This window comes from Fundulus heteroclitus, chromosome 7 (assembly GCF_011125445.2).
Source record: "Fundulus heteroclitus isolate FHET01 chromosome 7, MU-UCD_Fhet_4.1, whole genome shotgun sequence".
In the NCBI taxonomy this organism is placed as follows: Eukaryota; Metazoa; Chordata; class Actinopteri; order Cyprinodontiformes; family Fundulidae; genus Fundulus; species Fundulus heteroclitus.
The window spans coordinates 43,722,581-43,742,217 of record NC_046367.1 but is presented as its reverse complement, the minus strand read 5'-3'; the positions used below and the strand labels follow the sequence as shown (position 1 = coordinate 43,742,217).

Below are 19,637 nucleotides of genomic sequence, written 5' to 3'. Positions count from 1 at the left end.
CCTCACCAGGGAGGCGTCCAGGAGGCATCCTGACCAGATGCCCGAGCCACCTCAACTGGCTCCTCTCGACGTGGAGGAGCAGCGGCTCTACTCTGAGTCCTCCCCGGATGACTGAGCTCCTCACCCTATCTCTAAGGGAGAGCCCAGACACACTACGGAGAAAACTCATTTCAGCCGCTTGTATCCGGGATCTCGTTCTTTCGGTCACGACCCAAAGCTCGTGACCATAGATGAGGGTAGGAACGTAGATCGACCGGTAAATCGAGAGCTTCGCCTTTTGGCTCAGCTCTCTCTTCACCACAACGGATCGGTACAGCGCCCGCTTCACAGCAGACGCTGCACCAATCCGCCTGTCGATCTCCCGCTCTATCTTCCCCTCATTCGTGAACAAGACCCCAAGATACTTGAACTCCTCCACTAGGGGCAGCACATTCTCCCCAACCCGGAGAAGGCACTCTACCCTTTTCCGGTTCAAGACCATGGTCTCGGATTTGGAGGCACTGATTTTCATCCCGGCCGCTTCGCACTCGGCTGCGAACCGCTCCAGTGAGAGCTGTAGATCACACCCTGATGAAGCCAATAGGACCACGTCATCCGCGAATAGCAGAGACGCAATCCTAAGGCCACCAAAACGGATCCCCTCAACACCTTGGCTGCGCCTAGAAATTCTGTCCATAAAAGTTATGAACAGAATCGGTGACAAAGGGCAACCTTGGCGGAGTCCAACTCTCACCGGAAACGAGTCCGACTTACTGCCGGCAATGCGGACCAGACTCTGACACCGGTCGTACAGAGACCTGACAGCCCTTATTAAAGGGTCCGGTACTCCATACTCCCGGAGTACCCCCCACAGGATCCCCCGGGGGACACGGTCGAATGCCTTCTCCAGATCCACAAAGCACATGTAGACTGGTTGGGCAAACTCCCATGCCCCCTCAAGAATCCTGCTGAGGGTATAGAGCTGGTCCAGTGTTCCACGGCCAGGACGAAAACCACACTGCTCTTCCTGAATCCGAGATTCGACTATCCGACGGACCCTCCTTTCCAGAACCCCTGAATAGACCTTACCAGGGAGGCTTAAGAGTGTGATTCCTCTGTAGTTGGAACACACCCTCCGGTCCCCCTTTTAAATAGGGGGACCACCACCCCAGTCTGCCAATCCAGGGGAACTGCCCCCGATGTCCACGCAATGTCGCAGAGCCGCGTTAACCAACACAGCCCCACAACATCCAGAGCCTTAAGGTACTCAGGGCCAATCTCATCCACCCCCGGGGCCTTGCCACCGAGGAGCTTTTTAACAACCTCGGCAACCTCAGCCCCAGAGATGGGAGAACCCGACCCAGAGTCCTCAGGCTCTGCTTCCTCAATGGAAGACGTGTTGGTGGGATTAAGGAGGTCTTCGAAGTATTCCGCCCACCGACGCACGACGTCCCAAGTCGAGGTCAGCAGCACACCACCCCCACTGTAAACAGTGTTGGTACTGCACTGCTTCCCCCTCCTGAGACGCCGGATAGTGGACCAGAATCGCTTCGAAGCCGTACGGAAGTCTTTCTCCATGGCCTCTCCGAACTCTTCCCACGCCCGAGTTTTTGCCTCGGCGACCAGCCGAGCCGCCTGCCCCTTCGACTGCCGGTACACATCAGCTGCTTCCGGAGTCCCACAGGCCAAAAAAGCCCGGTAGGACTCCTTCTTCAGCTTGACGGCTTCCCTCACCGCTGGTGTCCACCAGCGGGTTCGAGGGTTGCCGCCGCGACATGCACCGACAACCTTGCGGCCACAGCTCCGACTAGCCGCCTCAACAATAGAGGCGTGGAACATGGTCCATTCAGACTCAATGTCCCCCGCCTCCCTCGGGACGTGTTTAAAGTTCTCCCGGAGGTGGGAGTTAAAGCTCCGCCTCACAGGGGACTCCGCCAGCCGTTCCCAGCAAACCCTCACAGTGCGTTTGGGCCTGCCCGGTCGGACCGGCTTCCTCCCCCGCCATCGGAGCCAACTCACCACCAGGTAGTGGTCGGTGGAGAGCTCCGCCCCTCTCTTCACCCGAGTGTCCAAGACATGCGGCCGCAGATCAGATGAAACGACAACAAAGTCGATCATTGAACTGCGACCTAGGGTGTCCTTGTGCCAAGAGCACATATGGACACCCTTATGCTTGAACATGGTGTTTGTGATGGACAATCCATGACGAGCACAGAAGTCCAACAACAAAACACCACTCGAGTTCAGATCAGGTGGGCCATTCCTCCCAACCACGCCCCTCCAGGTCCCACTGTCATTGCCCACGTGAGCGTTGAAGTCCCCCAGCAAAACGAGGGAGTCCCCAGGAGGGGCACTCTCCAGTACCCCTTCCAAGGACTCCAAAAAGGGTGGGTAATCTGAACTGCTGTTTGGCGCATAAGTGCAAACAACAGTCAGAACCCGTCCCCCCACACGAATGCGGAGGGAGGCCACCCTCTCGTTCACCGGGGAAAACCCCAACGTGCAGGCACCGAGATGGGGGGCAACAAGTATGCCAACCCCAGCTCGGCGCCTCTCACCATGGGCAACTCCAGAGTGGGAGAATGTCCAGCCCCTCTCAAGGAGACTGGTTCCGGAGCCAGAGCGGTGCGTCGAGGTGAGTCCGACTATCTCTAGTCGGAACCTCTCAACCTTGCGCACAAGCTCAGGCTCCTTCCCCACCAGAGAGGTGACATTCCACGTCCCAAGAGCCAGCTTCTGCAGCCGAGGATCGGAACGCCAAGGTCCCCGCCCTCTACTGCTACCCGTTGCACAAAGCACCCGACCCCTTTGGCCCCTCCGACAGGTGGTGAGCCCATCGGAAGGGGGACCCATGTCACCTCTTCGGGCTGAGCCCGGCCGGGCTCCATGGGCAAAAGCCCGGCCACCAGACGCTCGCCAACGTGCCCCACCTCCAGGCCTGGCTCCAGAGTGGGGCCCCGGTGACCCGCGTCCGGGCGAGGGAACACGAGGTCCAATAATCTTACTCATCATAAGGGGAGTTTTGGGCTGCGCTTTGTCTGGTCCCTCACCTAGGACCTATCTGCCTTGGGTGACCCTACTAGGGGCTTAAAGCCCCTGACAGCATAGCTCCTAGGATCATTGGGACACTCAAACCCCTCCACCACGGTAAGGTGGCAGCCCAGGGAGGGGTGAATCAAATATCAATCAAATATTGTTTAATAAAAAATACTGAGTGAGACAACAAGATGTGTGTGTGTGTATGTGTGTGTGTGTGTGTGTGTGTGTGTGTGTGTGTGTGTGTGTGTGTGTGTGTGTGTGTGTGTGTGTGTGTGTGTAAATGTGTGTATCTAACTGGAAAAACAAGAACAAAGTGAAGGAACAGGAAGGAATAAAAAGTGATTAATACATTTAAAAAAAAATCCTCCACATACATCAGGCTTCAGAGTGCATCAGGGCTCAAAGGAAGGACAACAATTATAATAAAGGTACCTGGCATAAGATAAAAATGAACAGTGTGGAACAAAAAAATGGGAACAAGCATGAATAATATCCACTGAAACCTGTGATGGCCATGACAACGATACTGGTGGTCCAGCAAGATCTGTTGAGACAGGGGCACAAATATGTTCATTCAATAACTTACTTAATAAAAGATGTCAGAGATTCACTAATGAACTTCGTAATTTCTGGTGTAGCGATACCTTCTTCACAGCCGGCAAAATCAAGATAACTAAGTAGCAGGCAATGACTGAAAATCGGTTGTCTACCAAGTTAAGAATATATATATATATATATATATATATATATATATATATAAATTGCACTGTGCACATACAAATAAATATAAGCATATGCACCATAAAGGGCCTATTTATATAATATACAGAGTTGACAATTCAAAAGAGGTAGCTATTTAATCCATTTACGCCTGGATATAACGTTAGTGCTACCTTTACAGAGGGCGAAGTCAAGCTAACAAACTAGCATGCAATCGGTGGTCTACCAAGATAAAACATATTATAATTACGCTGTGTACATACAAATAAAGATCAGTATATGCATCATAAAGGACCTCTGATAAAATATAGACAGTTGACAGGTAGCTATTTAATCAATTTACCCCTGGATTCACAGAAGGCAAGTCAAGCTAACAAACTAGCAGGCAGTCGGTCGTCAACCAAGATAAAAAAATATATATATATAATTACGCTGTGTACATACAACAAAATATCAGTATGCATCATAAATGGCCTATGATACAATATAGACAGTTGACAATTCAAAACAGGTAGCTATTTAATCAACTTACCTCAGAAGTTACTCGACAGTCAGCAATGGAAGTGAATGATGTCCGACGCCATAGAATGGCTTTTTGGAACTACACGAGGCTGCATACCCCAGAAGTGGGCGGCAAACAGCGTACAACGGAGTCCAATGGGAGTGTCGTGACTCTTTCCCTCCATGGCTCTGGTTTGGGGTATAAATACGTGAGCTTAGGGAAGACCAGGATGCTGGTGGTGGTTCTGTGGTTTTCTACCAGTCTGTCAGTCAGTCAGGCGTCTGTCCAGCAGTCCTGCAGGAGTCCTAGCAGGAGAGGCAGCAGGAGGCCTGGGACATGGACCTTGATGTTTGTCTGCTAACTGGGAATCAAACCGACACACAGAGCTGCATTTGGATTTGGACTTCTGTACTGAGTCAACCAGAACCCCCATAATGCATCAGGAGATGATCTGAGTTACATTTGCCTTTAGGTTGGAGGCTGATCAGCTGGAAAGTTTGCCTCGTCCTCATTGTGTCTCACAGACGTAACGATTTCTCAGGCAAAGCAGGGAGAGACGAGGAGAACTGAGAACGGGACCGAGGCTTTATTAGGAACCACAGACCACTAAATAACTTGCTGTCTCCATGTTCAGAGCAGCCATTGCTCTCCTGTAGTTTACTCCCAGGCTCCCCCTGGTGGTGATAATGAACATAACCACGTTGCATTCACAGCATCATGTTTTAGTAGATATAACAGAGATCTGAACACTACAGTTTCCTCCCTGTAGACTGAACATTAACTCTATTTTAACATGAGTTCTTGAAGCTGTTCTCCATTTCTTTAAGTCCAAACGTTGAGCAGGTCTAATATTTATCTTCAGATGCTCCACGCCTCTTGAACTCTGAACAGTTCCTGCATCAGTCCTGACTTTGCTGCCTTTCCTCAACAGCAACACTTTCTGTGTCCGTTACATCACTGAGTGGATCAGATGAGCAATCCCAGTTTAATGCAGCATTTGATGCAACACCTTCTGGAATCCCAAACTTCCTTTCTGCCTCCAACGTTTCATTCACACGTCTCTTAACATATGTTCCATTTACCATCAGCATGTAAGTTACAGGAGCGAAAACATCAGGAACTGCTGCATCAAGCATTTTTCTCCCTGCTGTAGTTTCTCAGCAGGACTGACTGACCCACAGAGAAGCTCCTGAGTTTCCTTTGGTCCTTTGAGCTCTTTGGATGCTGTGCTGGTTGGGAAACCTGAGAGAGTTCTGGTTTAAGCAGAGAAAACCTGGTCATGGTGCCGTCACCACAGACAGGTGTGGAATGAACTTTCTATAGAAACTCAGCAGTGAGAGAAAGCATTTCAGTTCTGTGATAGTTGTAGGTCCAGCTGCTTCAGCTATGGCTTCATTTCTCTGTCATTGGGTGAATTCCCTCTGCATCAGTAACATGTCCAGCTATGAGACACTAGGCTGGAAGAACGCACATTTTCCTGCTTTAACCCTCAGGTTGAGCTTCTTTAACCTCTAACGCCTCTTCCAGGTTTCTCATGTGGCTTTTGGCGTCACGTCCTGTGATCAGTTTATCATCCAGATAACAGAGAATACCATCTAAACCCTGAAGAACCTGGTCCATCAGCTCCTGAAACATGGCAGCAGCTCTTGTAACTCCATCAGGAAGTCAGTTTACTGAACAACCTTCTGTGTGTTAATATCCATGTAGTGTTCAGCTCTACCTGCTGATCTGCCTGTCATAGATCCAACTTTGTGAAGTTCTCACCTCCAGCTGGTTGTAAATAGATCCTGTGGTTCTGGAATAGGATCCTGATCCACTTCCAGCAGAGGGTTGATTGACTCTTTATAATCCCCACAGATCCTGACTGATCCACTTCAGGAATGTTCAGTGTGGGTGTCGCCCGTTCACTGTGATCAACAGGAGTTATAACTCCATCTGCTTCCATCTGGATTAACTGAGTTTCAGCAGCTTCCTGAAGGGCATAAGGGACAGAACCGGGTTTATAAACTAGGTAATGGTCCCTGGTATCACTTGTAGTTCTGCTTTAAAACCAGTGACCTTGCCTAGAGCTCACATACCTCTGAGTATCTGTTCCATAACTCCTCTAAACTCAGTAGTTCCTCCGTTTACAGGACACCAATCCAGCTTTAGCTGTTTTATCCAGTCCTTTCCAGGAAGGCTGGACCATTTCCTTCTACTAGCAGCAGGTTCAGTGTGAGATTAGTGCCTCTGCAGCTCAGTCACAGTAAGTTTACCTTTCAGCCTCAGTCACTGTTGGCTCTAAGGTTTTAGTTCACAGGTTCAGCTTTTTAAAATTACTCTTGTACGGTCTCAGATTCCACAGAGACAGCAGCTCCTGCTTCCATCTTCAGCTGCTTCCCATTAAAGGCATACTATGCAACATTTTTCAGTTAATTAATGTGTTCCATACCGTTTTGGATGATTAAATGAGTCATTTCAGGTCGAACAAAGGTTTTCTCGGCCGCCCTGGTGGTCTGTAGGGGAAATACCGTACTTGCGCTCAGAAGTCGGTCTTGCTTTACGGCGAGAACTGCTACATGCCCCCAGTGAAAGGCAAGCTCGTTGCTAGCGCAGTGGCGATATTTGTGCAGTTATCATGGCAGAACCAGCGAGAAAACAGCAAAAGCCCATGTCGGAACAGGTAAGAAAGAGGAAAAGGGCTCTGGACAGAGAGAAGAGTCATACACGGGTGAACATCGGGCAAGCTTTTTCCGAATGGCGAGAGCTAAAAGAGAAAGAAGGCTGCAAGGCTGACGCGGACCTCGCGTTTCTGCTGATGCGATTGTAAGTAACATTGGAATGGTTTCTCTTTCTCTGTGTGCATGTTTATACTTTCACTGTATTAGTCATTGTTTGTACTGCCGTTTTTTTGACTTTTCGTTGCGTTCGCCTGTCTGCTAAGCTCAAAACAACCGCGCCTGGCTTGACGGAGAAACCAGAACAGCTGAGCATCTTTATGACAGTGCACTTTTACTTTCGCCCTCTGGGGGGAGCCTCGCTGGAAAATCAACCCCGTTGCATAGTATACCTTTAACCCTTACATTCACAGAACAAGGTTTATCAGTTTCTGCTCCACATTCAGGACAAATGTTTGCTTTTCCAGTTTTTCCAGTGAACAGTTCAACACTAAAGTTAATGTTTGGTTCTGATTCACAAAGTCTGGAACAGAGTTTTTCTTTGCAGAACTTCCCTTCTTTCATCTTGACACGTAGAGCTGTCAGCTTCTCTGGAGGACGGTGGATGTCCTGAACATGTCCATGTGTCCTTGTGTCCATCCCCTGTGATCCATCGTTGTCCTCTTTCTGGACTGGAACCACTTCTGATGAGGCTCTAGATGTCTGGTCCAGTCTGCTGGCTTGTCTTGTTGCCTCTCTGGTCGGGAACAACAAGCTTTTCCAACGTGTCCTTTCTTCTGACACCCTCTGCATTCTGCTTCCCTGAATCAGCATTTATCTGCTGCGTCACTTTTCAGTAAATCTGTAACAAACCTTCCTGGTTGCTTCTCTCTTTGTAGTCTCTGATCTGGAAATGGAAGGTGCTCTGACAGATCTGTGACCATTGCTCTGCATTGGTCTACTTCAGAGTGAGAGGAACCAGACAGGCTGCCCTGCTGCCACTGCTACCAGGATTTCTGCTGAACATCTGGAAACAACGTTGACTGAACAATACCATCATGACTTCAAGGAAAAAACATCACCAGAGCAGATTGAAACGACTGACTTCCCCTTTAAAGCTGAAAACTGCATCTAACCAGTGAACCTCTGGACTGCAGAGCAGTCAGAAGAGAAAGTTTTAGAAGAAGAGCTTCAAGAAGGATTACATCTCATTAATGGAGGACCTGATCTGTGATGGATCTGCTGAAACTGTTCCTGATGATCCCTGAATGGACGGTGGAGGAAAAGTCTGGTATCTACCTCACCATGGTGTTTATCAGCCAGAAAAGACAAACTGGTTGTTTCTGATTGAGCTGCAACATTTAAAGGGATTTCTCTGAACCAGCAGCTGTTAAAGGACCGGACCATCTCAGCTGTGGGACTTCTTCTAGCTTTAGACAAGAGTCCATTGCAGTTCTGGTAGATGTTTCACCAGGTCCATGTTCCAGAGAAACAGAGAAACTTCCTTCACTTCCTCTGGTGGCCTAATGGCGACACTTCACTGATTCCCAAAGAATATCTGATAAAGTCCATCTGTCTGGAGCCGTGTCCTCTCTGAGCTCTGCAGATTATGCAGGAAGAAAACCAGCAGGAGACAAATCTCAGCAGTTTCCAGCTGAAGTGGTCGATACGATCCTGCAGGATTTTTATCTGGATGATGGTTTAAAACCTCTGAGGAAGAGGAAGCAGTAACATTTATTCAGGATTTTAAAGCTCTCTGCAGTAAAGGAGGATTCAGGCTCTCCAGGCGGCTCAGTAACAGCTGTGCAGCGCTGCAAACATCTCAGACAACAGAGCAAAGGAAACGTTGGAGATGGATGGAGATGAGCTTCCAGTGCAGTGGCTCTTGGACTGCAGTGATTCCCTCAAAGTGATGCATTCAGATCCAGAAGCTCACTTCCAGAGCGCTCCATAGAAGAAGGGGAATCCTGTCAGCAGTGAGCTCACTGATCTCCTGGGATTTCTGCTCCCTTCATCATCGCTGCCAACCTGCTGCTACCAGAGCTCTGCAGGAGAAACCTGGGCTGATGATGCTGTTCTCCATCATTTCTCCAGACCATGGACCAGCTGGATGATCTGGGAGGAGATCAGAGTTTAAAGTGGATTGTTGCATGAAACCTAAAGACTTTTGTCCTGTTCTAGCAGCTCCTCCACTTCTCTGATGCCAGCCAGGTGGGACAAGCTACAGTTTCCTGTTTAAATCACAAACTGAGCATCATGATGGCCTCACATTCCTCCTGGGAAAGACCAGAGTTGCTCCAAGCAGACGACCATCCCTGGTCTGGAGCTCACTGCAGCTGTCCTCTCTGTTCTCATGGACCAACTGCTTCATGGAGAGTTACATCTGAACCCTGAGACCTCTGTTTTCTGGACTGACAGCACCTCCGTCCTGAAATACATCTGCAGTGAAGCAAAGAGGTTCATAGCTTTGCTGCTAGCAGAGCGTCCATCATCAGAGAAGCTGCACCAGCGGACCAGAAGGGGAGATGTGAGCTCTGAAGACCATCCAGCAGATGAGGCATCAGGAGGGATGAGAGCGGAGGACTTCTTGGAGCTCAGCAGATGGATTAATGGTCCTGAGTTCCTGTTTGAGTCTGAAGACAAACGTCCTCAGCTGGATGTGAGGAACGATCCACTTCCTGCTGATGGTTCTGGAATTAAAAGGATGTGACTGTCAATGCTGCTGCTGAGGAGATGAAATGCCCTGCCAGATGTTTCATCTCCTACTTTTCATCCTGGGTGGAGCTGAAAACATCTGCAGCTTGGTTTTTAAAGCTTAAAGAACTCCTTAGATCTCCGTCTCAGTGAAGAAAAGAGTTTTCTACCAGGATGCATCAGTCAGGAGACGATGGAAACACCAAAGAGCAAAAGGTGTCACCAGAGATGCAGCAGTTTGAGACCTGCTGAAAGGACAACATTTAACTCCTGGAGATCTGGATAAAGCATTTTATTATTCAGTTTGAACAACATCACAGGTTTGGAGCTGAAATCTGTTCACTCAGAGCCAACAAGAGCGTCTCTGAAGACAGTCGCCTCTACTGACTTGATCCAGAGGTTGACATGGAGTCCTCAGAGTGGACGGACGTCTCCAAGGAGCAGCATCACCATCAGAGACTAAACATCCTGTCATCCTGGGGGAGGACATGATGAGGCAACATTAACTCAGCGTTACATTCACCGTCTGCTTGGTGACGCAGGAACAAACCACATGTTGTCCAGGCTGGTCAGAGATGCTGGATGATCAGAGAAACTCTGCTGCAGGAGAATCTTGTCTGATTGGGTCACCTGCAGAAGAACCAGAGGAAAGATTTTGGATCAAAAACGGCCGATCTGCTCCAGAAAGAGTAACAGCAGACAAAGCTGCATTTCCAGATGCTGGAGGAGATTATTTTGGCTCCATTGATGCTAAAAGAGGCAGAAGTTTAGTCATCAGGTATGGAGGATATTTACAGACCGACCAGCCGTGCTGCTCATTTAGAGGCTTTTACTCTTAATGCTGATTCCTGGATTAATGCGATCAGAAGATTCATCTGTAGACGTGGTCCAGTCTCCTCCATCAGGTCAGATTATGGCACCAATTTATGGAGCTAACAGAGAACTGAAAGAAAGTCTGGCTGCTTTGAACCGGGACAAAATCCACCAAACTTTGGTCCAGGATGGCATAAAGTGTCATTTTAATCCACCTGCAGCCTGACATCAAGGTGGCATCTGGGAGCTCCTGATTGGCTCAGTCAGAAGTGAACTCACCTGAGTTTAAAACAGTAGGTTGTAGATGAAGAAGCATTGCTGACTGTTTCTGTGAGGCTGCAGCCATCTTTAATGACCCATTACTCAGGTCTCTGATGATCCAGAAGATCCGGAAGTCCTCACACCAGATCACCTCCTGATATTAAAGGCAAAACTGTTACACCACCTGGACTGTTAGAAAAGCAACACCTGAACCTGAGGAGGAGATGGAGACAAATTCAGGAAGTGGCTGAATTGTTCTGGAAAAGATGGATGTCTGAGTTTTTACCCTTGATGGAGGAAAGACAAAGATGGAGGAGAGCGAACAGAAACAACTCTCCTGGAGACATCGTCCTGGTTGCTGATGCTGCTGCACCCAGAGGATGTTGGCAGGTGGGAGAGTCCCTGCAGTCAAAGCTGGTTCTGGAGGCCCGGTTTGTTGAGTGCAGCTTCAGACCAGAACCAGCGTGTTGGAGAGACCAGAGATAATGATCTGTCTGCTTATTGAGGACTCTGCTAAAGACATCTCCATCTTTCTACTGTTCACTCCCCTCCTCTGTCTTTAATAGTGTCACAGGTTCGTCATCAAGAAAACACAGAACAAAGAAGAATCGCTTATTATTAAAACATTTTATAGAATAAACCACTGATGATGTTGTTAGAATCACTCCTTTTGTGTTTTTTAGCTGTAAATGTGATTTAATGGACAATTAGGGGCCAGTTAGTTAGTTTGTAGATTTTTGTTTGGATTGTGAATTAGTTAATTTATTTTTTTGTTGGTTTCTTTTAGTATTTTTGTTTAATTATATTTGTTTATAATTAAGTATATTCCAGAAAGTTTTAGAAAAGATTTATAAGGGGCCTGTCCCACTTGGTGTGTATTATCCAACCAGAACAGAAAATAACTGTTTTATTTCCTCAGACCAGGGTTAGCTGCTGCTATAACTCTGCAGCTCTACAAAGAGATTTCTATCTATCCATCGATTATCTATACCCACTTATCCATGCAGGGCCGTAGGTCTCATTCTTCTACATTTCAGCAAATATTTCAGTTTTATTTCTTCATCAACTCCAATCTCTCCCTGAGTCTCATAATTTCAGAGAAATTAAATGTTTCTGGTTAAATGACATTTCTTAAATGGAGCCTCATCTCAGGTCTCAGGGCTTTATTATCAGACGTAGCATCACCTCCTCTAACACTGAATCATGACACCTTCAGCATCTTTTCCTCCAATATCTGTCAAAGATGCTTCACTCAGACAGAAAAACTCTCCCTGTCCATTTTTACTGCATTAGTTCACCTTCTAAGGTTGGTCTGATGGAGCTGCTTTGACTCAGAGTCACTGATCTGGAAACTTCTCCAGAGTTTTCCAGCATCACAGACTCTGGTGACAGAGATGGTGAGAAATAAATCGACCTAAAAACCTCCAGCTGAGCCTGAAGCTGAAAACACTGAACATGTTTCATCCTGCAGCTCAGTGAGGTTTCTGTGTTTGAACAGATCCAGCAGGAGGTCCAGAACCAGGAGAAACCAGAGTTCTGCTGGAGACCCACAACCAAGATCAGGTGGCAGTTCACTTTAAGAAGGAACCAGAAGGAACCAAAGTTCTGCTGGAGACCAGAAACCCAGACAGAAAACGGTACCTTGTTGTCGACTGTGGAGGTAAATGTTAACACGGTTATTTAAATGTTTATTGACAGACAAGCTTTAAAATCTTTGTTCACACTAAGAATCCAGATAAATGAAGATTGGTGTAAACTTTTAGATTAATGTTTGCTGGATGTGAGTTTGAATGTGAAATAAGTTGTTTTCTGAGATTTCTCCTTTATTCTGTTTTATTTTCTTCCTGTTTGTCTAAAGATGAAAAGATTAACTTCACTGTTCATGAAGTCCTGGAAGGAGGAGCCTTGAAGATGCTGGACACTGACTTTAGATGGTATCTGGGAGGACGAACTGCGGACAGAAAATTCAAGGATTTCCTCTGCAAAATTTTCTATGGAGTCTGGATAGAATATGAACAAAAATTCCCCAGTGAGGTTCAGAAAATTATGTTTGAATTTAACAGTCTCAAACATTTAGATGAAGATGTTCAGATCAGCTGCCCAGATACCCTGAGAGAACGAGCTCAGAGAGAGAAAGACATTGAAACATTCTTTGCTTCAGTGGAAGGAGCTTCCTGGGAGGATGGAGTCATCAAAATCTCCAGAGACAAACTGAGGTCTTTCTTTAATCACAGTCTGCAGGACATCACTGAGAGTCTCAGAGATGTATTAAATGAAATCTCCAACATTGGGTTTATTGTGTTAGTGGGGGGCTTTGCTGAGAGCCAGATGCTCCGTCAGTTCATCACTGATAAGTTTGGACATCAGTATAAAGTCCTGTGTCCTCTTAGACCCCAGGAAGCGGTCCTGAAAGGAGCCGTAGAGTTGGGGAGAAACCCAGAGTTGGTCCAGTTTGATTGAATTGTTTTTACTGAGAATCATTTTCTGTTTTTGTTGCTGTGATTTTTTTCCATGAACAGTTTTTAGGAAAGGAAATGTTGTTAAAATGTGTCAACATGTAGTTTTAATCCCTGATTTTTGGTTCTACAGAAGAAACTATTTATCTTTATGGAGGACATCGCTGATGGAAGAATGATGTACTGTGGTCTATAATTCAGAGCTGATTCTGTGGTAAATCAGTTGATTCTAGTATAAATACCTGATGATGAGAATAAATAACTTTATTAACAGAGATGCTGGTCCAGTTACTAAAAATATAAACACAGTTCCAATGAAGTTTAGATGTTGTTTAAAATGTAAATAAAAATAAAATATGATTTGCAAATCCTGTTCAGCTCATGTTGAATATGCTACAAAAACAAGATATTTAATGTTCAAACTGATAAACTATTTTTTTAGCTAATATTGTTCCTCTGAGCCCTGCAACACATTCCTAAAAGCTGAACAGGTTCTGTTTACCACGGTGTTGCTTCACTTTTCCTTTTAACAGCCAATAAGCTTCTGGGAGCTGAGGACACTGGTTGTTGAAGCTTTTAGGAGGAAATCTTTACCATTCCTGCTTGATGGACAACTTCGGTGTCTCAACAGTCGGGGGTCTCTGTTGTTGTATTTTGTGCTTCATGATGAGCCACACATTGTCAACAGGAGATGGGTCTGGACTGCAGAACCGTCTAGAACCTGGACTCTTTCTCTACGAAGCCACGCTGTTGTAACAGGAGCAGACTGTGGATCAACGTTGTCTGGCTGAAATAAGCAGGACGTCCCTGAAAAAGACGTTGCTTGGATGACAGCAGATGTTGCTCCAGAACCTGGATGTAGCGTTCAGCAGTAATGGAGCCTTCACAGATGTGCCAGAGCAGCAATTAAACAGTCGTGCATAAAGCTGCACGGTGGATGCATTGGTGCTGTTGGAAGACCGTGAAGATGGAGAATTAGAGGAAACGAGGTTTCAGGGATCAGATATTTCCTGGATGATGATGATGATGATGATGGCTAAGATGCTGCTTCCAGTCAGTCTAGATTTTATCCATCTTATCAACTTCTACAGATGTTCAGTTCTGCTGAATCCAGTCCAGATCTACCAGAATCTGTTCCTGTTCTGATGAGCTGATGAAAGATTTTAAATGGTCTTAATTTGGTAGATTTTAAATTTATATAAAAATACAAATATCTATAGAAAAAAAATATATTTTATAACACGTTTTCTTTCAAAAACTAATCTAGTTTCCATCACACCATGAAAATATTTTTATTCTCACGAGTAAAAATAATTTTTCAGCCCAACTATGTTGTTCTTCAAACCACAAAAGTAGAAAAGTTCTGTTCATTTTTTTATTTATTCTTATTCAGACTGATAATCTCATGGAGGCTTTTAGACTCATTGACCAGTTTGGTTCTTTATTTTCAGGTTGGAGGAACTTCTGCTGCACGACTTCCTTCAGTTTTCTCTAATCAGGAGAAGAAGCCACTGTTTTAAGGAACTTAAGTCTCTGATGGAGTTTTCTAACTTACAGTTTCCACTGAAACCTCATTAGAGAAGAAGTTTTAAAGATATAATCAGGGAGACAGGAGACAAAGAAAGTAAAATCCTGACATTCCTTCAGTCATTGATGCTGTGTAGCTCAAGAACTGGACCCTCCAGAACCACACTGATGATCTCTGCTTCTGTTCCTGTGACAGCAGTTTAACCCCCTTAGATAAAACAAGTCACATGACCTCTTTATGGATCCAATAAACAGACAAACTGAAGTTTAACATGAAAATATCTCTTTAATATCTGAGCCCAGTGGAAAATAAAAGGACTTCAACACATTAATTTAACATCTGAGTCCAATAAAAGAAACAAACCCGACTGTAACGACTCTAAAAAGGAACAAACCCAAACAAAACATTTAAGCCCATATTCCTAAAAATGCTGATTTTATTTCAGCTGATGATAAAAACTAAAGCCATGATGGAGCCCAGAAGCAAGCGGTCCATCTAGAACCTCTTCAGTCGTCCACGATGCTCAGCAGCCCGCTCAGCTTCAGCCTGCAGGCCAGCTCCTCCTCTCTGCTCGCCAGGATCTGACGCTCCAGGTCCTGCAGCCTCCGAGCCAGCGGTACCGGAGGCGCTTTGGACCAGGAAGGCCCGTCCACACGCTGATCCAGCTCAGGCCTCTGGGAGGACAAGAAGACCAGAACTAACAGAATAAGCCCAGAAGAAGAACTGAAGGTAAGAAAGGAGTGGTGAGGAGGAGAGGAGACCTGCGTGGCTGCAGCAGCGTCTTCGGTCCGGCCTGAAGGAGCAACCTTCATGGTGGTCGGTGAGGACAGCAGGGTGGAGGACGGCATGAAGAGCGGAGTGGACAGATGGTCCAACGGGTCGCCGTCCAGCCAGCGCCTCAGCTGCTCCAAGCTCCTGCACAGACGGAGCGTTAACGTGGTACCAGAACCTTGGAGAACCGTTCTGGAAACTTTATCACAGCTGCAGGACAGAAACTCAAACCTCTAAACGGGTTTTTATCTCAGATTCCTGCCTGTCCCCTTCACCTGATCCAGATGCAGCTCTGAGAAGTCAGAACCATCTTGGTTCTGACTTAGGATACAAGTCCACTTCTTTGAGAATCTGATCAAATAAAAGCCCCAGGAGGAGGTTTATGAGACCCAACAGACCTCTGTACTGAACAGCTTCATGCAGAGATCGCTCCGACCTCCGTCTGCCAGAGAGAAGATCCAAACTCCTCAAACCCAACAGAACCTCCCTGGAAGGTTCTGCTGTTCAGATAATCTTCATTTTCTCTCTGAGGATTTGTTTAAAGACAGAAAACGGTGGAAAGCTCGACTTCCAGCTGCAAGAGAAACCAGAGCGTCTTCAGATCCATCAGACCCACAGGTCATCTGGTGGTTCTGATCCATCAGACCCACAGGTCATCTGGTGGTTCTGATCCATCAGACCCACAGGTCATCTTGTGGGGGTGCTGTGGGAGTCCGGGGCGTTTCTACAGGTTATATTTGTACGATGAATGTAAAACGAAGGTCTTTCTGTGAACTCCTGACTGAGATATTTCGTCTCTGGAGGATTTTCTCCTCATTTCCATTAAAACAGAAAAACATCAGAAGTGAAACCTGCAGAAAGATCTGAGGTCCGTTTGCAGAGGAACCGACACTCAATGCAAAAAGGAACTAAAAGTCAGTAAAATGTTGTTGAAATGAGTTTATTTGTCCTTGATTTCAGCAGCTAAATAAGATTATCTGCCAATGGAATGAGTATTTTGACCTTTAAAATAAGATAATTATATAAACTGCACCTGAAATAAGACTATGGAGATGAGTTGTTCCTCTTTTAAGAGCAAAACTCTTATTCCACTGGCAGATCATTTAAACTTGCTGCTCAAATCAAGGACAAATTCCTTAATTTCCAGAAAACTTTCCTTTTAGTTGCCTTTCTGCAGTGCAGTCAGCAGATTTTACTGATCTCTACCTCTTGCTCTCAGCCTGTTCTTCCTCCAAGCTCTGCAGGACCTTGTGGGCCAGCAGCTCCTCTGCTGAGGGGCTGTGAGTGACGTCCAGACGGGGCCTCGGGGCCCCGGGGGCCTCCACCGAGCTCTGGAACAACCTCTGTCTGGGAGACGGAGCAGGAGGCGGCGCGCAGGGAGCCTGAGTCGCTCTGAGGGGAAACAGGGAGGACAATAAAGAGTCTGGCTTCTTTAATCAAGTCAATATTTACACTTTAAATGCAGAAGAAGAGAATAATTAAAGTCTGGAGGAAAGTAATTTCTCTGTTTCATCATCAGCAGGAGGTCCAGACTTTATGAAGCACTCGAGAACCAAGAACATTGATTTTATTGTTCCTACCTGATCAGCTACAAACTAAACTTGTAATATTTTCATTAAAAAATGAAAGCAGTCAGATTTCTGCAGGAAAACCTGAAACAAGTTTTTATTATCATTTTGGGCTCGATAGAAAACTGACAGAAATAAATATATTTATCTATTCTGAGCAGTGAGAACCAGATTTGGGTCACGCTTTCTGTCAAAATGCATATTTAACAAACTTTAATAAATGAATTAAAATCTGTTTAAATTAAGGAGAAAGCAGAACTCCAGGGTATCAGAGGATAAATACTTAGTGTTGCACCAACATTTACTGTTTTAAGAAGGTTTTAATTTGTCTGTGATCATTTTGCCTTAATTAAAGCTAAAAAGTCCCCGGGGCCACACTCTGGACCCCTGATCCTCAGCAGCAGATATTCTTTTTTCTCCAAGCAGCAGCTTTGTGAAGGTTGTGGAGAACCAGCAGCTCTGGAGGCTTTGTTCCAGAAAGCGTGTTGCTGTGGAGCAGCAGAGGTCAGGACGACTGACGGACGGATCCTAACGCTCCTCTCTGCTTTATCTCCTCTTCTAAAGTCAACAAGGTGGAAAACTAGCGTCTGTGAGGCTGTTTGGAGCAAAGAATGAGTCCTTCAGCCTCGCTTTGATCTCTTTTACAAACCCTGAAGCTGCTGGAAACATCTCTGGTATCAAAGAAGTGGATCTGAGCAGCTTCCTCACCCGTCCCTCTCCTGCTGCTGCTGCTTCTCTCTGTGGGTTTTTTCCACGGCCTGCGTCCACTCTTCAGGAGGTCTGAAACCCTCCAGAGAAGCTGTGGGGAAGTAAACCAGGATCTCGCCGTCCTCGGTCACTGCGTCTTTAAAAAAGAGGAAAACAGAGTTTATTTTAGGACACGTGAAGACCTGAAGGGACATTCACAAAATACATCCTGATTAAAGCTCCTGATTTCTTTCTGTTCAGTTCAGCAGCTGGAAGGAGAGATGCAGAGAGGAAAAACCGAGGCATGGATGGTCAGATGCACGGCTGGCTGGACATATGTGGGTAAACGGGGTCAAAGGTCAAACATAAGAAGCATAAAAATATATTCCTATAAAAATGGTTGACTCTGAAAGACCTTCAGGAGGTCTGAGGAGAGACTGATCCTCTTTAACTGACCTCAGGAAGGTTTGGCTGTCTAGAAGAAAAGCTTCAGGAGGTGAGAGGAGGTTCTGGACCGCATGTTTGGGTTTTTACTTCCACAGGCAGGAGGTCCGGGCGGCTGCCAGTCTTTCAGTTTGTGGTCCATGAAGATCAGCACAACATCCTCCCAGGGAATCTGAACCCCCGGCTCTTCCAGGTCAGTGTTTCCATCAGCTGGGCTGGATCGGGGGGGTCGGGGGTGTTGAGCCTGAAGTCGGACCCTTTCCAGAAGGTTCTCCAGCCGGGACATGAGGAGCGGCTGACTGTGACGTGAAGCTGGGATCTTAGCAGCGTAACCAAAGATGGAGGAGCAGAGATCCGGCCAGCAGTCTGAGAGCAAAGAGCAGCTAAATAAGCGCAGTCTTGATGTGACTCGCTGCATTTCTCCTCCTGGTTGGTCTCCTACCTGCAGCAGGTGTCTCCTCCCACTCTGGCAGCAGCAGACTGAGGATAACGCCACGCAGCCAGGAGAGATGCTGCGCAGAGTTCCAGCCCAGATGAGGGACCAACGCTCGGGTCTCCGGCTGACTGAACTCGGCGGGGGGCCACGACAGGCCGCAGAGGTCCTGGGAGGAGACTCTGTGGGCAACGTGAGCCAAGACGGCGTCATAGAGCCGGACGACAGGCGCCGCTTCCTGCCAGGGAAGCCGTGCGGCCGCCCGGTTCTGGAGGTTGGAGAAAACTCTGGGCCAGAACTCCTGGCTCTGACTGGCCTCCATGAGCTTCACCAGGGTTTGACAGGAGAGAGAGGGGGGGGGGGGGGGGGGTGGGGGGGGGGGGGGGGGGGGGGGGGGGTTGGGGGGAGGAGAGCGGGCCAGCAGCCAGCGGACGGCCTGGGTCAGCTGCAGATTGAGAGGAGAGGAAATGTTCTGAGGAAACATGTGAGGACTGATCAAACCGCCTCATGGTGGAAAACGTCTGTTTGCTGCAGCCAAAGACTGAAAGCCAACGATTCAGACACGTTCCAGCAGCTTTGGGTTTTATTCGTCTTACCTGCTTGGATCCCTGCAGGTCACTGGTTGAGTCTGGAATGAAGAGCAGCATGTACTCTGAGATCAGCTCTTCCTCCATCAGAGTGTGCAGCATCAGGGCTGATAGACAAGAGAACATCAGAAAAAACTGAAACAACGTTCCACCGACTGAAAACGTCTTCATACAGTTCTGGTTCTGATCAACTTCCTCTAGTTTGTGAGTGAGAAGAAAACTGAGATTATGTGAGAGACTGCTGGTAACAAAGATGGATGGATGGATGGATGGATGGATGGATGGATGGATGGATGGATGGATGGATGGATGGATGGATGGATGGATGGATGGATAATGAACGGGTAGCAGGCATGAATGAGTGGATGCATGAAGGAGGGACAGATGGAAGGAGACATATAATCATCAGTCAATGTGTGGACAGACTCAAGAATTCATGGCAGGAAGGATGGACGCATGGAGCCATGGCTGCACGTCTGGATGGAAACATGGAGGACGGCTGTCATCAGTCACCTTCCT

The 19,637-nt window shown here is 46.9% G+C and overlaps 2 protein-coding genes and 1 long non-coding RNA gene across 3 annotated transcripts in view; 2 read left to right on the top strand and 1 right to left on the bottom strand.

The window, feature by feature from the left end:
* Positions 1-19,637, top strand: part of LOC118563573 — a 209,987-nt gene that overhangs the window by 119,002 nt on the left and 71,348 nt on the right. The gene's annotated exons all lie outside the window — the stretch shown is intronic.
* LOC118563802 lies at positions 11,812-12,891 on the top strand. Its single transcript, XR_004931448.1, has 3 exons — positions 11,812-12,041; positions 12,143-12,304; positions 12,503-12,891. It is a non-coding gene; the product is annotated as an uncharacterized LOC118563802 (long non-coding RNA).
* LOC118563794 (germinal-center associated nuclear protein-like) lies at positions 14,889-17,884 on the bottom strand. The gene is made up of 4 exons (XM_036139728.1): positions 17,676-17,884; positions 16,606-16,791; positions 15,390-15,543; positions 14,889-15,302 (listed from the first exon to the last, which is right to left on the bottom strand). Exons 1-4 carry the CDS (start codon positions 17,867-17,869, stop codon positions 15,135-15,137), a joined length of 702 nt encoding a protein of 233 aa, XP_035995621.1. The 5' UTR covers positions 17,870-17,884; the 3' UTR covers positions 14,889-15,134.